Below are 19,137 nucleotides of genomic sequence, written 5' to 3'. Positions count from 1 at the left end.
TTACTTTGAAAGGCCCAGCAATGCCAGGTGGATAAAGCACTCGACTCGTAATCTGAGGGTTACGGGTTCGAATCTCCGTCACACCAAACATACTCGCCCTTTCAGCCGTGGGGACGTTATAATGTAACGGTCTATCCCACTATTCGTTGGTAAAAGAGTAGCCCAAGAGTTGGCGGTGGGTAGTGATGACTAACTATCTTCCCTCTAGTTTTACTCTGCTAAATTAGGGACGGCTAGCGCAAATAGCCCTCGAGTAACTTTGCGCGAAATTAAAAACAAACTTACTTTGAATTATATTTCACAAATTAGTTTCTTTAAATTTCTGATTCAAATTCATGAACGTTTCTTGAATCGCCATTTTTATTTCCCAGTGGCAATTTTCTTATACTAATTTTAGAAGTTAATGCTAATTTTTTATACTTCTGTGTTTAATACGAATAAATACGTCAATTACTATTAATATTCACGGTGCGATAGTTGTAAAAATTCATGCGCTCTGTTTAACAAAAGCTAGAACCAGGTCACGTATTCGTTATATCCAGTTGTAAACAAACACCGAACAAAGGTTTCTAGGCAACACTAACCTTTTGCTTTTCCTATCTACAGCATTGTTCTCTCTTATCTTCAAACCAACATCGATAAACCTTGACTTTGAGGTTAACTTGATATTACAACCATAAGCTCTTATGTTTAGAAGATCAGCTAAAGCAAAGGAAGCGAAGTTGATTACTTTTATGAGTTCGAAGAGACACAATCCTTAGAAAAATGTATACGGATTCTACACAAAGAGAATTTGTTTGTTTGTTTGTTTTTGAATTTCGCACAAAGCTACTCGAGGGCTATCTGTGCTAGCCGTCCCTAATTTAGCAGTGTAAGACTAGAGGAAAGGCAGCTAGTCATCATCACCCACCGCCAACTCTTGGGCTACTCTTTTACCAACGAATAGTGGGATTAACCGTCACATTCTAACGCCCCCACGGCTGGGAGGGCGAGCATGTTTGGCGCGACGCGGGCGCAAACCCGCGTCCCTCGGATTACGAGTCGCACGCCTTAACGCGTTTGGTCATGCCGGGCCCCACAAAGAGAAAACGCTGTTTAAACTATTCTTCAGAAAAAATAATATAATTTAACCTCTATAATTATTTGTTTTTGAATTTCGCGCAAAGCTACATGAGGACTATCTGCGCTAACCGTCCTTTATTTTGCAGTGTAAGACTAGAGGGAAGGCTGCTATCATCACCGCCAACTCTTGGGCTACTCTTTTGCCAACGAATAGTGGGATTGACCGTAACATTATAACGCACCTACGGCTGAATGGATGAGCATGTTTGGTGCGACGGGGACTCGAACCCGCGACCCTCAGAGTACGAGTCGAACGCCTTAACCCACCTGGCTATGCCGGACTAACTTTTCTTACTAAATAATGTTTGTTTGCGAAAGTAAATGTAAACTGTATATATATATATAACTTAACCACAGTTTATAATTTTGCTTTCACATAACATACAGACTTCTTTAAAAACAGCAAAATTAAATGTTGAAAAATATTTTTGTAGCAACTTTCGCAACTTTATACCCGTTCATCATATCTGCACAGTATCAGATTTTGCAACCTTATGATTGGCTTAATGGACTTCATTCGCTTTTTGATGACGCAGGTTTTGTAGTCACATGAAAGGAGAATTAACCCAATCGTTTTTCAGTAACACTGTGATGTTTGTATGTATCGCGTCAACAGTGTTGATACTTGAATTCTTTTACTTTGACCGATGTCTTACGCAATTATGAATTGAATGACGTAAAAAAAATGTCGAGGACTTCCGGACGAACCTTAACGAAGTTTGACTTGGCAAAAAAAAAGTTATTGAATGGAACCTTGCTGTTTTTTTTTTAACAAATCATAAGGTGAAAAATAATAAAAATGTAAAATAAAAAAGAGAGGTTAAAATCATTCTTGAATATAAAAGTACACTTTTCCTTTGGTCTTCAAGAATCAAAGCCGAATGTTATATTCTTGACTTTGTTCTTCAGGATTTGGCCTGGTATGGCCAGTTGGTTAGAGTGTTCTACTCGTGTTCTGAGAGTTGCAGGTTCGAATCCTCGTCACAACAAATGAGCTTGCTCTTCCAGCCGTGGTGGCGTATAATGTGACGGTCAATATTTGTTGATAAAAGAGTAGCCCAACAGGTGGCGGTGGATAGTGATGACTAGATGCCTATCCTCTGGTCTTACACTACTAAATTAGGAGCGGCAAGCGCAGATAGCCCTCGTGTAGCTTTGCGCGAAATTCAGGAAAACAAATAAATTGACTGCCCTCTTCAGGGGGGAGTGGACTAAAATTATTCAATGTCTTTAAAAAAGTTTGATGCCCGAGGAAACCGAAGTACCAGGAGAAAATCTGCTTTCGAGGGTCAGGTACCGAATATTCTATCTAGCACGAGATATGAGAAAAGTGTCATTATCACACATTTTAATATTTTGTACAACTAGTTGGTGCTTAGTGATTTTATAATAATTATAATTATGGTATTTAACATTTCTTAAACCATAGATGCTGCGACAAGTGACGTAATATATTCTATACCGCGATATTGTCTACGTACTGCGATTCTAAACTGTAAGCTAAGTGGAGAGTACAGTATGTTACAAAAATACAGGCAACTAATTATCGCAAGCTTTTGTTACTGTGACGCCATCTACATCAGTGTTTTCCAAAGTGGGAGCTGACAAAAATGTGCCGAAAACAAAGATAGTGAATTAATTTTAATTCTAAATAAAGAATAATCCTATAAAAATTATGTTGAATTAATTAAATGATACAGTTACGTTGAAATAAGATGTTATAGTTTTCACCTCGGCACTGTTCTTCAATCATTATGCCAAAGGTATAAGTTGGAGGGCTTCAAATTTATGTATTTAACATCAAGTAAACTTCACATTAAAAAGGTTTTGAAACCACTAATCTATATAACGCTCGTTATCTACAAGAAGTTTTATTGTATTAATATTTGTTGCAACACTCAGACCTTAATAAACTTTTCTCTTAATTTAAATGTCCAATAAGTTTTATGATAAGAGAAATCTGACAATTACAGTTATAGTCTCCAAAATAGCCCTTCAGTAGCTCAGCGGTAAATCTGAAGGATTACAATACTAAAACTCCTGGTCTCGATACCCGTGATGGATACAGCATACGTAGCACATTGTATAGCGTTACGCTTAACAAAAACAAAGAAACACTCCAAATTCAATTGGGAAAGTAGAAATAAGATTACTAGAAACATTATCAGTTTTTTTGTTTTTTTTTCCAGCAAGTAGAAAGGTTTATAGAATATGTTATCTGGCCTGTTAAACAAGTAGATTTCTATCATCTTATCAACAGCTTTAGTTTTTTACAATAGAAACTAAATTCCTTGCTTCACTACGTACCTCGTCATTTGTTATTAAACACAAAGTTACACAATAGGCTTGGCCCAGCATGGCCAGAAGATTATGGCGCTCTATTCGCAATCTGAGGGTTGCAGGTTCGAATCCCTTTCACACTAAACATGTTCGCCCTTTCAGCCGTGGGGGCATTATAATGGGACATTCAATCCCATTATTCTTTGATAAAAGAGTAGACCAAGAGTTGACAGTGGGTGATGATGACTAGCTGCCTTTCCTCTAGTCTTACACTGTTAAATTTGTAACTGCCAGCGCAGGTAGACCTCGTGTGGATTTGCACGAAGTTTAAAGAAAACAAGCAAACACAATGGTCTATCAGTGTTCTGTCCACCACTGGTATCGAAACTAGGTTTTTAGTGTTTTATGTCCCCAGACGTACCGGTAGGCCACTGTGGGGGTGGGGGCATCACAATGTCAAGAACGAAAGAAGTTTTATTGTTTTTTAATAATCAACATTCGTTCTAACTTTAAATCTTCGTAGTGTTATTTGGACAGAACAAATTATTAAATGTTTTCTTCATGAAATTCTAATTTTATTTTGAGCAAAATCATTAGAAAATAAGGAATAAACATTATAAACTTTGGGAAAAAAATTATACAATAAAATTACATAAAAAAGGAATATCCAATCGAACAATCCATAGTACGTAAGTCGGAATGTACAACATTTTCAGATTCGAAATTCGACAAACAACTAATTGTCAACACTCAAAAATCAGACGACAGATTTATTTTTAGACATATTTTCTGAAAAAAAAGATCTGTCACTCTCTTGAAAATCTAGCGACGTAACGGGTTAAGGGCTATGATAATTAAACTTATATGTTTACATGTTTAACTTTTACTCTCCTAATATACAAAACGTTTATGCATATTTTTTTTCAAATGACGTTTGTCGTATTAACTCTCCATCTTCATCTTAGGAGATCTTAACCCCAAACATACTGCCGCACAATCGATAAATGTAACTGGTACGAACTAAGACAATAACATAACTTGGATAATTAAAAAGAACGCACATTTCAACACGTATTACTACAGCCTAACAATATCGTCTGATGTTGAACAACCAAATGTTCAAGTCACATGCCTAACAATACCATCTAATGTTGAACAACCAAAAGTTCACATCACGTGCCTAACAATACCATCTAATGTTGAACAACCAAAAGTTCACATCACGTGCCTAACAATACCATCTAATGTTGAACAACCAAAAGTTCAAGTCACATGCCTAAAGATACCATTTGATGTTGAACAACCAAAAGTTCAAGTCACATGTCAAACAATAGCATCTAATACTAAACAACCAAAAGTTCAAATGACACTTGCTGATCTAACACCACTCTATACTTAAAGCAGAATGAAACATTACATTTTTCAAACACAAAAACTTTACAAATTACGATATTTCTCTTGATCTATTAAATTTCTTTCTTAGATAATGCAACACGAGAACAACATTTGAGGGTTTACAATGAATCATCTAATTAAGTGTTAATTATTAATAGTTGTGCATTATTCTTTACTGAAGTCATTTACTGTCTAAATGAGTAACTAGTGCTAATTCTTAGAAAATGAAAGCTCTAGGCTTAAGCATTACTGAGTATTAACGTTTTGTTTTTCTGTTGTTATTTCTTGCGCAAAACTTTATAAAATTGTCTTGTATATCGTGATACTTTTAGTATCAATTTAATGTTTAATTTTTTTCATTTTTGTTATGGGGACACGATGCCTTTTTCTTGAAGCAAAACCCAAAGCGTAATTTTGTAGCAAAGTACCTTTACTTCGGGTTATTATAACGATTGCCTCACGACACTTTACATAGTTTGAATATCGCTGTATATCTAGGAATGGTACAAAAGTTTCTAAAGATCGATCATAACTACTTTTCATTTCCGTTTTGATTTTGTAATTATCATTGAGAATAAGAAGTTATCGAAAACGTGGGTATGCGTATAATTTTATTGATAAGGGTAAGAACTGATTAATATGGAGAGTAATTCGAACTAAATGGCTTGTCAATTACAGATTAGTTAGAATACTAGACTCCTGAATGGCGCAACTGCATTTTTATGCAACAGGTCAAAAGATTGCGCTGTTTTCTCGCAATACCAGTACCTTTAATACAGTCAAAAACTATTTAAAACCCTTTGTAATCGACGAAGCAACTTGTGTTAAAGTCAAGAATTTGAGCGTCGTTCTACCATAGTAAGTTAGATTTTCATTGTAATATATTTTTTCTAAAGAGTATTAGTATTAATGTTTAAAATTTTCTAAACATCTTAAATTCGTGTTTTAAATTAATGAATTTTTCTGTAAGTGAGTTTCTCCATTTCTGTTGTTTCTTATTTACACAATTAAATAAAAATATATGAAAGTCTGATGTAATAAATCGATTATGAATTATTAGTATACTCCCCATCATTAATTACTAATTATATAAATCCTCGCTCTTTGAATGTGTAACGTTTTATTTCAAGACACCAAATTCGTTGGCTTCTTATAACTCTGCCATACTTATTTACTGATTAAATATGCTCGTATATTAATATAAGACAGAAGTATAAAAGGAATGATTCGTATGTTGCTTTGGACGATTGATATATGTATATTATGGTTCATAAATATTTTCTACAAGAAATTCATTGATTTATAATTTTCTTTTCAGCATTCATATTTGACCATGAAAACAGTCACATGTTTTATTACATTAGCCTTTGTTCTGACAGCATCAGGAACCCCCTTGTCCAGAAGTTTGGAAGGTATGTACAACATCTTTTTACATCCTTGATGTCACTGTTGGTAGATTCAGAAGGTCACATACGATGTTTTACATCTTTTTCATCAATCTTGGCTCTAATCAGCATCTGTCTCCAGATTGTGTATGAAAAACGTTTAAAATACAATCGATTCAGATGGTTCAACATTTATGAAATGTTTAAAATCACAGATGGCTAATGTGTTAGCCTTGAAAATTAGTTTATTACAGATTACATCAAACACAACGAGTACAGTTTACCTACGAAACAGAAAGTAGTGATACCTTACAACTCTATATTTAATTATTCATTCGCTTTATAGCTATAATATGTTTTTTCTCATGCAAGACAGTTTAGCCCAGACGTACCGTTCTTTATGACGAGAAATTCACATCAGCGAAATCATAGCCAACACTTGGAAAAACCTATAACAAAACACAACATTCCAGTAAACACCAAATTTATTCAAAAACCAGGTGTAAAACTAAAGTCCGTAATATGTAGAAACTACGCTGACAAACACAACACTAATATAATTTATGATACAATGCAACAACTGCCACAACTTCTATATTGAAGAAACAAGCAGCAAAATGAAAACTAGATTAAAAGAACAGAAAAAAAAAACCATCTTCACACGTTATTGGACGCTGCAAATCAAGTAAACACAACATAACCACAGAAAACACCCAGATATTAAGTAGGGAAACAAAAGCAAAATCAAAGAAGCCCTACTTATACAACAACTGAAACCAAAATTAAACCAATATAAAGGAACACTTTTATACCTATACTAATTAATAACCAAACATCTAACTGCAACGTTCCCTATAACCCGTACCCGTTTATACCCTCGTCCCTAAAACATGTGTCTGGCAACGGTCAGTTGCAAACTCTCTCTTTGTTAACCTGAAGATGACCTAGGAAGGTCGAAACGTTGTTTTCTGCTTTATTAATAAAAGTGTTAATACCCATACCAGCCGTTCTGAGAGACAGACGTACCATTGTTGTATTATACTACGTGTAATACAGATTTATATAATATAATGCACCTTTTGAAATTAACTTGCTCATTTTGTGGTATGAACCTTAAGAATATTTCTAATTTTTCTCTCAAAGTTAATGTAATAGGTGTAATATGCATTATATCACATCCAACGTGAGAAATGTTGAATATTTGATCACAAGACTATTGAAATCTTACATACTTTCCTAAAGAAGTGAAAACTGGAGTCATTTCACATACCTCTTTGTATTCATCTTTTAAATAATAAGAACCAAAGACTGCTGTGTTGGAGGTTTTATATATACTTAGCTATTAGAATAACTATTGGTCAAGAAAGAATGTGGGTTTGAATCTAGATTTCTCTGTTTTTACAGGAAAGAAAACCCTACAAAAATATTTAATACCAATCAAAGTTTCGTATTTATTGAAGTTGTTTCAAAGTGTGTTTTTATATTATATTTCAATTGGCTATTCGTAAATGCCTTTCTATGCATTAAAGTTATTTTTTTATCCATAAGAGTTAATATCGTTATTATTTATTTTTGTTCTTCAGGTGTGAACAATAACCCTTACAAGGTAGTATGTTACCTGGGAAGTTGGGCCAATTACCGTTGGGGAGATGGAAAATATAAAATTGAAAATATCGACCCCTTCCTCTGTACGCACATCATCTATGGATTCGCTAAGTTGGACCACAACAATCAAATCGCCCCTTATGATAGTTATTTAGATTTGGCAGAAAACTGGGGATTAGGTAAGTGGATTTGTAATGTGATGTGTAATAGTTTCTACCAATTTATAATAAGTTAGCTATACTCAGACGTACACACACACACACACATCTAGATGTAAAACTGAATAAAGATTATTCCAACGAATCACAAAATAAACAATATATTATCTCATGAAATTATTAGGTTTCAAATGGATTGACAGTTAATTTTGATGTTGGCCCCTACATTTAATGTTTCAATTTAGGAACTACTAAAATATAATATATTTTTAGCAAAAGCATAAGTTAACAAGTAAAGGCAAATAGTTTCAAATTAATGAATCACTTATTCGAGAAAGGTTACTAGTTTTGTTTTCTATACATTCTTGAATCCACCATAAGATTAACATTTTGTAAAATGTTCTAAAATATTGTTTTTAGTGACCATTTTTGATTCTGAATTGAAAATCAATAAACAAATTTTATGTTGATCTTTATTTTTAAATTTGTACAACATTCATTTACTAAAATTATACTCGGTTCCTCTCGGTGGACACAGCAAATAGCCCGGTGTGATTTTTGCTGCAAGAAAAAAACACAAAAACACACACACAAACACAAATTAGAATTAGAATCATAGTCCGGGTGTTTCTACATTTTACTTAACAAACTGCTGCTTTCTAATATTAAAGCCTTTAAGAGATTTATGATCATTAGAAACATTTATTTTAAGCTATGTTTCATATCCGAAATAACCGTAGATAACAAAAATTTCCAAACACCTAAATTCAACCTAGAACTGATAGTTTATTAAACCATCTTTTTTAATATGTTATTTAAAAAAGAAAAAAAAGGTGACAAACTTAAAAATAAAAATTTTATTAGGAGTTACGACTGTTTATTTGCCTTTTTTAACTTGTAGGTGCATATAGAAGATTTAATAGCTTAAAAAAAATTAATCCCCAATTGAAAACCATCTTGGCAATCGGGGGCTGGAATGAAAATCCAATAAAATATTCCAATATGGCACGGAATCCTGCTCAAAGAAGGAAATTTGTAGTTAGCTGTGTAAAGTTTCTACTGAAACACGGCTTCGACGGATTAGATATGGACTGGGAGTATCCTGCAAACCGTGGTGGCATTCCAGAAGATAAAGAGAACTTTGTTATTCTACTCAAGGTAAAACTTCTTTCGCGTGACAAACGTATAATGCACGTTTGTGTTTAGTTCATAATTCTGTTTCTAAAACACTATTCACTGAACAACTGCTTACATATATATTGTAAAATGATCATTTTTTGGAAATGATAATTCAGACCATACAACGAACTATCACAGAGTTGTCTTTGTGTAGATAGTAGTAATTAATTCATACATGATTTTTATTAATCAGGCCATACAACAAACTGTTACCATGTAAATTTTGAGCAGTTGCCGTTATTACTTTATTTACGATTTTATGATGATTAACTCATTTCACTAACTTGTAGATTCCAATATGTTTTATTTTAACAAAGAAACACTCTTTTTTAAAGCACATAGTTTAGTGACTACAACTAAAATCATGATTGTTAATTAGAACAAGCTTACCGATGAATTAACAAAAGCTGCGGCAAGTGAAACGTTGAAGACGTTTTTTAAACTTGAAAATGTTGCTTGCATTTTATGGTCTTTTAAACTATTTTCTGTTACGAAATGAAAAAAATATAAACTCAAGAAACATTTCATGTGTATAAAGGGAAAAAATACGTATGTGAATATGATTTTTTAAAAAATCAAGAAATCTATCAACATGCCTTTATACAGTTTTTTTGTTGTGGTGTATCGGCATAGTCTATTTGTTTCAAGCACATGGCAATACAACGAGCTGTCTGTGCTGTGTCTACTGCAAAAATACAACTTCCAATTTTATCATTATAAGCCCTCAATCTTACCGCTGAATTTCTGACAAGAGAGTAGGTTTAATCATTTATAGTTAAAATAAATTGTATGTGTAGAATATTGAACAGAATTGACGTGAAAAAACGAAAATAACCATATTTTTTAACACGCAATTTGCTATTATTTGTTTCCTTTATAATTATCCACCCCAGTGTCACAGTAGCGTAGCTGCGGATGTATAATGCTTAAAACCGGATTTCGATCCCTGTGGCGGCCAGATAATAGACAGCCCGTTGTGTAGCTTTGGGCTTAATTACAAACAAACAAAATACTTGACAAGATAATTGGTACTTTCAGGGTTAGAATATCATAAGATACTGTATGAGGAGTATCACAAATGGATAATAGTAAATTAACTATTTCAATCAATTAGCAAGTTATTTTCATTTGGTAAAGTGTAATGGATTAGCTTTGTTACTTTCCATTTTATTGAGCTAAGACACCTTCTAAGGAATGATAAAGACATCATTACAAAGAGTTACAAAAATCGTACTTTTCCAAAATTAACATTTTTCACATGTTCAATGCCATTACCTACAACAAGATAGACTTTTAAACTAGGCTATTATAATGCTTTTCGTACATTAAACGGTATACAGTGTTATCTGGTCAATATTAATCGATATGATTTACCTTAATGTGGACACTCATGACATGGAGTTGTTAATATTTAAGTAGCTTATCTCCTTCATCGTCTTATCTAGGAACTGAAGTCAGAACTGTCAGTCAAAGGTCTATTATTATCAGCAGCTGTGTCAGTTGGTCAAAAGACAGTAGAAACGGCTTATGATATTCCTAAAGTTGCCAAGTAAGTGGAGTGAAGCTAATAATTTTAATGTCACTTGGTTGTTATAGAGCAGATGTTTATATTTTGATACATCTTTAGGAAATCTTAACTTCATTAGCAGAGGGGCATTTTTCCTTACAGATAAAATTTCACGAAATCAGGCAGGTAAATCTGGTTTCCAGTGAACCCGTTAGGGTCTGTTAAGTAGATCTTTAAACGGAAAAAATCGCCAAATGTCCAGCAATTCAATTAGGAATTTTATCACCCTTTGCCGGACACTTGCCGAATTTTTCTGTGTAAATGTATACTCAACAGCCCCCACACATACACGTACAAACATATAGACTTCGGTTCGCTTTTGACTTTTAACGTTCTCAAAGTCGTGTTAAAATTTTGAATAACACTGTGTAACAAAATTGTCACTTTTTCTTGTTTCTGGGCAGAAAGTGTTATTTCCCAATTGCTTATGTCTAAAGTAAATGGAAAAGACTTATTTTTCCCTTCAAACTTTGCTTTTGTGACCTGGAAGCGTATAACGAAAACATGATTGGAGACAATATTTGGGGGCTGATACGTGAAAGTGATTTACATTACAGTCGCAAATTTCGAAAAACTACTCACTTCTAAATATTTTTGTACAACTTTAGTTTAAATACATGTAAATCTTGATTCATGTGTTGTTTTATTCAGACCTTATGTAAATGAAAATGTGAAAATGTGTCCGTTTTTACATAGAAAATAGGTTAATTTCTAAATTTCATTATCCAGGTCACAAAAGCAAAGTGTGAAGGGAATAATGGCCATTTTCTGTAGTTTTACAACATAAGCAATTAAGAAACAACACATACTATCCAGGAATAAAATTTGTGTTACATAATGTAATTTGTTATGCACGCTTTTACTATATTTGAATGTTTTTATAAAGCTACCAAATTATTTTATCTTACTTAAAAAAATCATCAATGCTAGAAAACTAATTGTTTTAAGGAAAGATTACGTAATCTATTCTAGAACTTTCCTCTAACCCTAACTGGCAAGTTTGTTTTTTTTCTCACTCCACCGCTGATTAGCTATCTGAGATTAATCGTATCTTAATCCAAGATTGACAACCTAAGTGGTAAATCATAGCTTTATCTTAATCCTTTTCTCGTTATTTTAAATGTAACTTAAGCTTTGTCTGTTGTAAAGTTATTAATATACAACAGGTTATACAACCGAGCGTTATAATAAATTTATTTATTAATTTTATTAAGTATCAATATTTTACATATACAGTGTCAAACTCTTTTAAGTGATACCGAGAAAAAAAATTAATTATTAATTGCAATTCCAACCTGTCATCATGATTTCAAATAAACACCACTTATCATACTTTATGGAAAACTAAATTTTAAGGCGTTCGACTCGTAATCCGAGGGTCACGGGTTCGAATCCCGGTCGCACCAAACATGCTCGCCCTTTCATCCGTGGGGACGTTATAATGTCACGGTCAATCCCACTATTCGTTGGTAAAAGAGTAGCCCAAGAGTTGGCGGTGGGTGGTGATGACTAGCTGCCTTCCCTCTAGTCTTACACTGATAAATTAGGAACGGCTAGCGCAGATAGCCCTCAAGTAGCTTTGCGCGAAATTCAAAACAAACAAACAAACTAAATTTTAATAACTTAAAAAGGTCGGTCGTGATTACCTTGCTAATACTATGAATCCGACAGTTCATGGTTCATGTCACATTGTTGAAAAAATATTGGTGCCATGTGTGTGTTATAAGAGTGACAGCCAAATGCTTCTACTAGATCTGACAAGAGTAATCTGAGAACTGTGGGTGGATGCTAGTAACAAACTGTCTCTTGTCTCTAGTCCATCATCGGAAAATTAAGAACGAATTGTGTAACTTTACTCGAAATTCTGAAACAAACAGATCCAATAGCTAGGGATTACTACAAATATTCTCGGCAGTCTTTCATTGAAATGTTATGAATCTATAGAAAAAAAATTTTAAAAATTGTAAAGTAAACAAAGCTACTATGATATTCTTAAATAACTCTTCAAATGTGTACAGATCTTGTATGCCAAACTGGAATCTTGCAGAAAAGTTTGATTATTTATTATAGATATAGGCAAGGCTTGACTTCGTTTTATCAATTTGTTAGTTTTTTTTAGTTATTCTGGTAATTTACATAAATTAATTTGCTATTTTACAAATCATTCACACACAAAATGTACGTAAACTTTCTTTATGTTTTGAAGTTCGCGCAAAGTTACTCGAGGGCTATCTGCACTAAGACTAGAGGGAAGACAGCTAGTCATCACCACCCACCGCTAACTCTTGGGCTACTCTTTTACCAACGAAGGGGGGATTGACCATCACATTATAACGACCCCACGGCTGAAAGGGTGAGCATATTTGGTGCGACAGGGGTGCGAACCCCGCGACCCTCAGATTACGAGTCGAACGCCTTAACCCACCTGGCCATGCCGGGCCGTTGTACATAAATGTCTTTTCTTAATATATATCCAGGAAAGACGCTCTCTGTTTTAAAACATAATTCAAGTCGATGCGAAGTTTGAGAAATTAAAGCAAATTAATAAAGAATAATAAATATAGCATATTAGTTATCTGTTATATTATTCAAAGTATTTCCAATGTAAGCAAAAGTCTACTTGCATTTTTAAGTACGAATCGTGTAGTATACGCTTTTACATTTTTCACAATGTGATTGACGCATAAAAATTAATTACCTATCTTGTAAACGGGCTAACTTGTTTGTTTGCTTTGTTGTTGAATATAAAGCTACACAATGGACTGTTTATGCTGTGCCCACCACGGATATCGAAATACACCGTTTTTAGCGTTATAAGCCTTCAGAAGTACCACTGAGACACTGCTTCTAACCTGGAATTTTAACTTAAAATTGTAGTTCACTGAGTATTGGGCAATGCATTACTTTTTTTTTCTGTTTAACCTTTGAGCTGTAAAGCTTTTTTTTATTTCATAGGTATCTTGACATAATTAATATTATGGCGTACGATTTTCATGGAGACTGGGAAAATAAAACAGGCCACGTAGCTCCACTTTATGAGAGACCTGATGAATCTCCAGAAGATAAGACTTTAAATGTGGTAAGTACAAGTTGGTACTTTTTTGTGCATCTTTCAATACGATTTTGGTCTGTCTGTTCTATTTCCTTTATGCAATCTAAAATGTCTAGAAAAGATTTTCGTTTTCACAAACACCGAATAACGGGAAATTTTCATAAGTAAACCAAATGTGTTGAATGGTTATACTAAAACTTAGTTTTTTTATAATTAATATTTCAACCACTGGATAGTCGTCTTAAACTTCATTTAAAACAACCATAACTACTCTTACAGATAGACTTGTTTTTCCTTTAAAATCTAAGTTAATTTTTTTTTGTTATTTCCTAAGGATTATGGGGTTAAGTTGTGGATCAACGGAGGAGCCGATCCTAAAAAGATAACAATGGGACTTCCTGTATACGGTCGATGTTTCACCTTGAAAAACCCCAACAAAAATGGGCTAAGTGTTCCTGTAACAGGACCTGGTGAAGAAGGTCCCTACACTAGAAAACCTGGGATAATGGGATATAATGAGGTGAGAAACTTATACATTGGGAACACTGTACAGCTGGATTAAGTAAGATAGAAAAATTGGTGAAAATACTCACTCTCTTCCGAATTGGCCCCAAAACTATGAAAAAATATAATAATTAAACAAAAATTAAATGTTTCAATGTGACAACAGCAAATTTAATCGTTTCGTATAAACCTGTTCTTTAGTAATTTTTTTATTAACATGCTTTTACAACTTATCAGTTCATAATCATTTGCTCTGCCATTTACTAAAACAATCGTTGTCATTACTTTATATATTTATTATAAATGTTCCATTTCATTACAAATATTACAAATAGTATTTTGTATATTATTTACTTATCCAGGGGCGAGCTTAAACATAAATGCCTCTTCAACTAAAAACAAATGGGAAATGTTTGTATTTCTGAATTTTCAGAACGTACATTACATTTTATTTCAGATTTGCGAAAAACAAATGATCGAAAGTAACCAATGGACCATCGTTCGAGATCCTCATCATAAAGTTCCATACATGTATAAAGACAGACAATGGTGCGGTTACGATGATGGTGAAAGCTTCCAGATAAAGGTATTAAAAATAAGTTTGGTGTATAAATGGGACATTGTATGGCCTGGTGATTAAAGCGCTCGACTCGTAAATCTGCAAATTGTTGCCGAACATGCCCACTGCAGCTTAGTTGCTTTGCGACATAAAACGCCAAACAACCACCGTTTCAGTTGTGGGAGCATTGTGATATTAGGATGAATCCCACTAAACATTGATAAAGAATAACCCAAGAGTTGTGTGTGTGTGTGTTTTATAGCAAATCCACATCGGGCTATTTGCTGTGCCCACCAAGCGAACTCTAACCCCTGATTTTATCATTGTAAATCTGAAGGCTTACCGCTATCCCAGCGGGAGAAATCTCACAAGCTAACGATGAATTTTTCCAGCAATCAGTCTCCTTTCTAGTCGGTCCGGCATGGCCAGGTGGTTAAGGTACTCAACTCGTAATATGAGGGTCGCAGGTTCGAAACCCCATCACACCAAACAAGCTTGATCTTTCAGCTGTAGGGGCATTATAATGTTACGGGCAATCCCATTATTCGTTGGTAAAAGAGTAGCCCAAGAGTTGGCGGTTGGGTGGTGATGACTATCTGTTTTCTCTCTAGTATTACACGGTTAAATTAGGGACGGCTATCGCAGATAACCCTCGTGTAGTTTTGCACGAAATTCAAAATAAACCAAACCCTTCTAGTCGCCAGTTCAAATTTAGGGACGGCAGCAAATAGCCTTAATTGCTTTGTCATAAACAAAGAAACCAATTAAACTCATAATCACAATAATTATTATGGGTTATTCTGGAGTATATAAATGAAATTATTTTGCAAGAAAGTGTTTATCAGTTATATGAAAAAAAACATGATATCACACAAAGTTCCAACAGTCTGAGTGAGATACTAAATTCTTGATAATGCATCAAGAGAAAAAATAAAAAAGCAGTTATTTTGTTTTATTAGGAAAACAGATTTTAGATATAAAAAGAATAACAGTTTTTTAACAATAATGTGAATTAGTTTATTTCTCGCAAATGTAATTATTATATTGCTGAAAAATTCCATCATATCTAAAGACTATTTCAGAAAGTAAATGTCGATCAGATACTTATATACTTGTTAATCTAATCGCAAAAGACACACCACAACGTTTGTTTCCCAGTTGAAAAGCGGTATGTCTACGGGCTTACAATGCTAAAATCCGGAGTTCGATTATCCGCGGTGGACACTAGAGCTAGCTCAATGTAGCTTTGCTCCAAACCAAACAGTCAAAACAAGACATTTTCTTAAATAACCCTAAGAAAAATTTGACGTCAGTTATAAATTCAGTCTTAAGTGAGTTAATTACATTTTAAGGTGTATAAAATAGGTGTTCAAAACTAAAAATTACTTGAATCTAATTTTTAAAATACCAAACTTTTTATAATTTTCAGGCAGCCTATATCAAAGCCATGGGTTTGGGAGGAGGAATGATATGGTCCTTGGATACGGATGACTTTCAAGGGAAATGCCATGGGATTCAATACCCTCTGTTGAAGGTTCTGAGTGAATACCTAAATGTTTCTGGTGACCATGTGACCACCGATTTACCATCAACAAACGGTAAATCTAATTCTGAAGTTACAAAACAAACTGACGTCCCAACTACTAATCCACTTACCAATCCAATAGAGGATAAGACGTTTTCAACAAAATATCCTGCTTCTACGACAACTGTTGACGATGATGAAACTGCTCTCAAGTGTACCAAAGAAGGATGGTTTCGCTTTCCTAATGACTGTACTCGCTTTTATCGTTGTGAACGCGTTGGCATTATGTACCGCATACATTTTTTTAAGTGTCCAAGAGGAACCGTGTTCAGTGAAATATTTAAGGTTTGTTCCTATCCAGACTTTGTGCATGAATGTAGAACCAATTTCTAAGCAAGCGGTATTTCGCTAACTCGAAGTATCGTCCAGTCTTCCTTTCACATTTCTCCTTGCAGTTCCCAATCCAAGTCTGTAAGACGTCTTTTCACATTTCTTCGTACAGTTTTCAGGCCAAGTCTGGAAGATTTTGCATTTCTTTATACAGTTCTCAATCTAAAATGTCATTTGTGTTTTTACTTACGGTTCTACGTACTCTATTAATTGTAAAGATTATTCTGAAATACATTTCGCTTGTATTTCATCATCTGGTATCCATTCTAAAACAAAATCTTCATCGAGTAGTCCCTTGATTAGTAATTCCCAGAATATTTTCTTAAGCACCAAGATAAATAACCTTACTATTGCCTTCAACTTACTTGAGAACCTTAAAAACTTTGATACACCAAATCAGTTATTTCTATTATGTGATATGGAGGACTTTAAAATCTATTAGCATTATTTGGACCGTCATAAGTTTAAAGTTATTTGAGTAAGTCCATTAAAAGTGTTTTAAAGCGAACGTCAATGTTATGAACTCTGAATCTCCTCTTTAGTTTCTTTTTCAAGTAATAATTTCAACAATAATTATTTAACTTATCATGCATGTATTTTCTATTTCATAATTTATTTAATATTATTTTTGGTTATGTGTTAAACGTTATGTCGTACAGATATGATTGGCAAACATATTCACAGCTCGTTTTGAACTAGCATTCAACACCATTCGATCAATTATAGCATATGTTGAATTAATTATAGTATATATTTTACATAAATTAAAAAATGTAACACATTAAGTTGTATTGCTTCAGTTAGTTATACCAGTGATAGGATAAGCTTAAGGTCAGAAATGAGGGATACGAGCAATGTCTCACCAGGTTTCGGTAAAAAAGGACAATGTCTTACCCAAATATTTTGTTTTGTATTGTCTACCTTTTTATTTATCTTTATCACTTTTTAAGACATCTTGAAAGTTTGTTTGTTTGCAATTTTAGGTTTCTTTGTTTCAAAGTGAGAACTTAATTATGTCAGGAAAATTACTTCAAAAGAGTGTTTGTTTCAAGTGAGAATCTAATTCTTTAGGTAATTTGGTAATTATGGCTTGTATTTTTCAAGACGAGAAATTACACATTGTTGCAAAAAATTCGCCATTTGTTGCATAAAACTGTCGTCTTATTAGGAAGAAATGGTTCTATTTTAATAAAACAGTTTCCAAACGCATTTTTCAGTCAAATATAAGACACTAAAAAACTTCAAAAAGATGATTGGAAAATACAAAAGACATAATTATACGAAAAAATACAGTTTCGTCTGAACACAAAACAAAAATATGACGATTCAATTCATGCAAAGAAAACTCAGAGCAATTGCCCACAATTGAAACATCGTTCGAAAAGTTCTTGAATAGTTATAAAAATTAGAGAAATTTTGGTGGTCAACTTCATTTGATTACTACATTCAAGTCTTATAGTTGTAATTTTTCACAAAGTATTCATTCTATGTTTTATCAAAGTAATGCCATATTTTTGCAAAACTCATAAATAAGAATGCAACATCAAAAGTTAGTTGTTTTAAAGCGAAAGTTTGAGATCCTAGAGGTGTGACTTTGTTCAGTGAGACATTGTCTTGGATCCTAGAAATGAGCACGATAGTTTTATAACAGCAATAGCGAATTTCAAATTTCAAAAACTAGTAACCAATTTTATAAACGCCTTTATTTTCTTTAATATATCGTTCGTCTTTGCTTCAACCAGGTAGAAATAATTCAAAGTTTTCACATTTTTTTATTTCAAATAAATAATTTGTAATCATTCAAAAAATTACAAATTTAACTTAGTTTGTATTATTGATATATATTTTGCTAATGAGTGAAAAGTTACAAATGCACTATTTATGAAACTTTATACTAAAAGTTTTTTGTTTTTATTTTTCTTAAGTTAGTTTTTGTCGTAAAAGTAGGAATTGGCTTTTTGACATCACTAGATTAGATAGAATAACCATGAGAACAATTCCAAGGTGTCCTGTTGACTTTTAATGGTTTGTCTTGACGATATTTCTTGAAATAAAAATTTTAGGCCTTACTTTCGAAACTGTAAACTCTATTAACAAATAGTGTGGTAAAAATATGTCTTTGGAAGGAAAAATGCAGTTTTCATAAATACTGTGTAAATTAGTTTTGAATTAATTTTTGTAAAATATCAATTACATTTCTAGCATGTGTTATTTTACTTGTTTTAAACAATAATAAACAGTTTGTGTTTGGTTTATTAATACAATAAAAATACGTGCCAATTTACTTATTGATTCTAAACATGTTTTCTGTACTTGAATTGAAATACTATAAATGTGCCGCTCTTTCAAAATTATTTGAAAACATTTTACTCAATGTTGTTTTAGCTTTATACTGAACTAAAACGTTTTCTGCTTA

General features: G+C 33.2%; 1 protein-coding gene across 1 annotated transcript in view; it reads left to right on the top strand.

The window, feature by feature from the left end:
- The first annotated feature begins 5,598 nt into the window (after window positions 1–5,598).
- Window positions 5,599–19,137, top strand: part of LOC143236103 (putative chitinase 10) — a 40,594-nt gene continuing 27,055 nt past the window's right edge. Inside the window, exons 1-9 of the mRNA XM_076474372.1 lie at window positions 5,599–5,655; window positions 6,116–6,209; window positions 7,766–7,966; window positions 8,847–9,103; window positions 10,570–10,673; window positions 13,647–13,770; window positions 14,078–14,263; window positions 14,705–14,833; window positions 16,236–16,722. Coding sequence (XP_076330487.1) covers window positions 6,131–6,209; window positions 7,766–7,966; window positions 8,847–9,103; window positions 10,570–10,673; window positions 13,647–13,770; window positions 14,078–14,263; window positions 14,705–14,833; window positions 16,236–16,722 — 1,567 coding nt within the window. The 5' untranslated portion in view covers window positions 5,599–5,655; window positions 6,116–6,130. The remainder of the gene's footprint in view (window positions 5,656–6,115; window positions 6,210–7,765; window positions 7,967–8,846; window positions 9,104–10,569; window positions 10,674–13,646; window positions 13,771–14,077; window positions 14,264–14,704; window positions 14,834–16,235; window positions 16,723–19,137) is intronic.

This window comes from Tachypleus tridentatus, chromosome 13 (genome assembly GCF_004210375.1).
Source record: "Tachypleus tridentatus isolate NWPU-2018 chromosome 13, ASM421037v1, whole genome shotgun sequence".
NCBI lineage: Eukaryota > Metazoa > Arthropoda > Merostomata > Xiphosura > Limulidae > Tachypleus > Tachypleus tridentatus.
The sequence above is the reverse complement of the archived record's forward strand: the minus strand, read 5'-3'. Positions and strand labels throughout refer to the sequence as shown.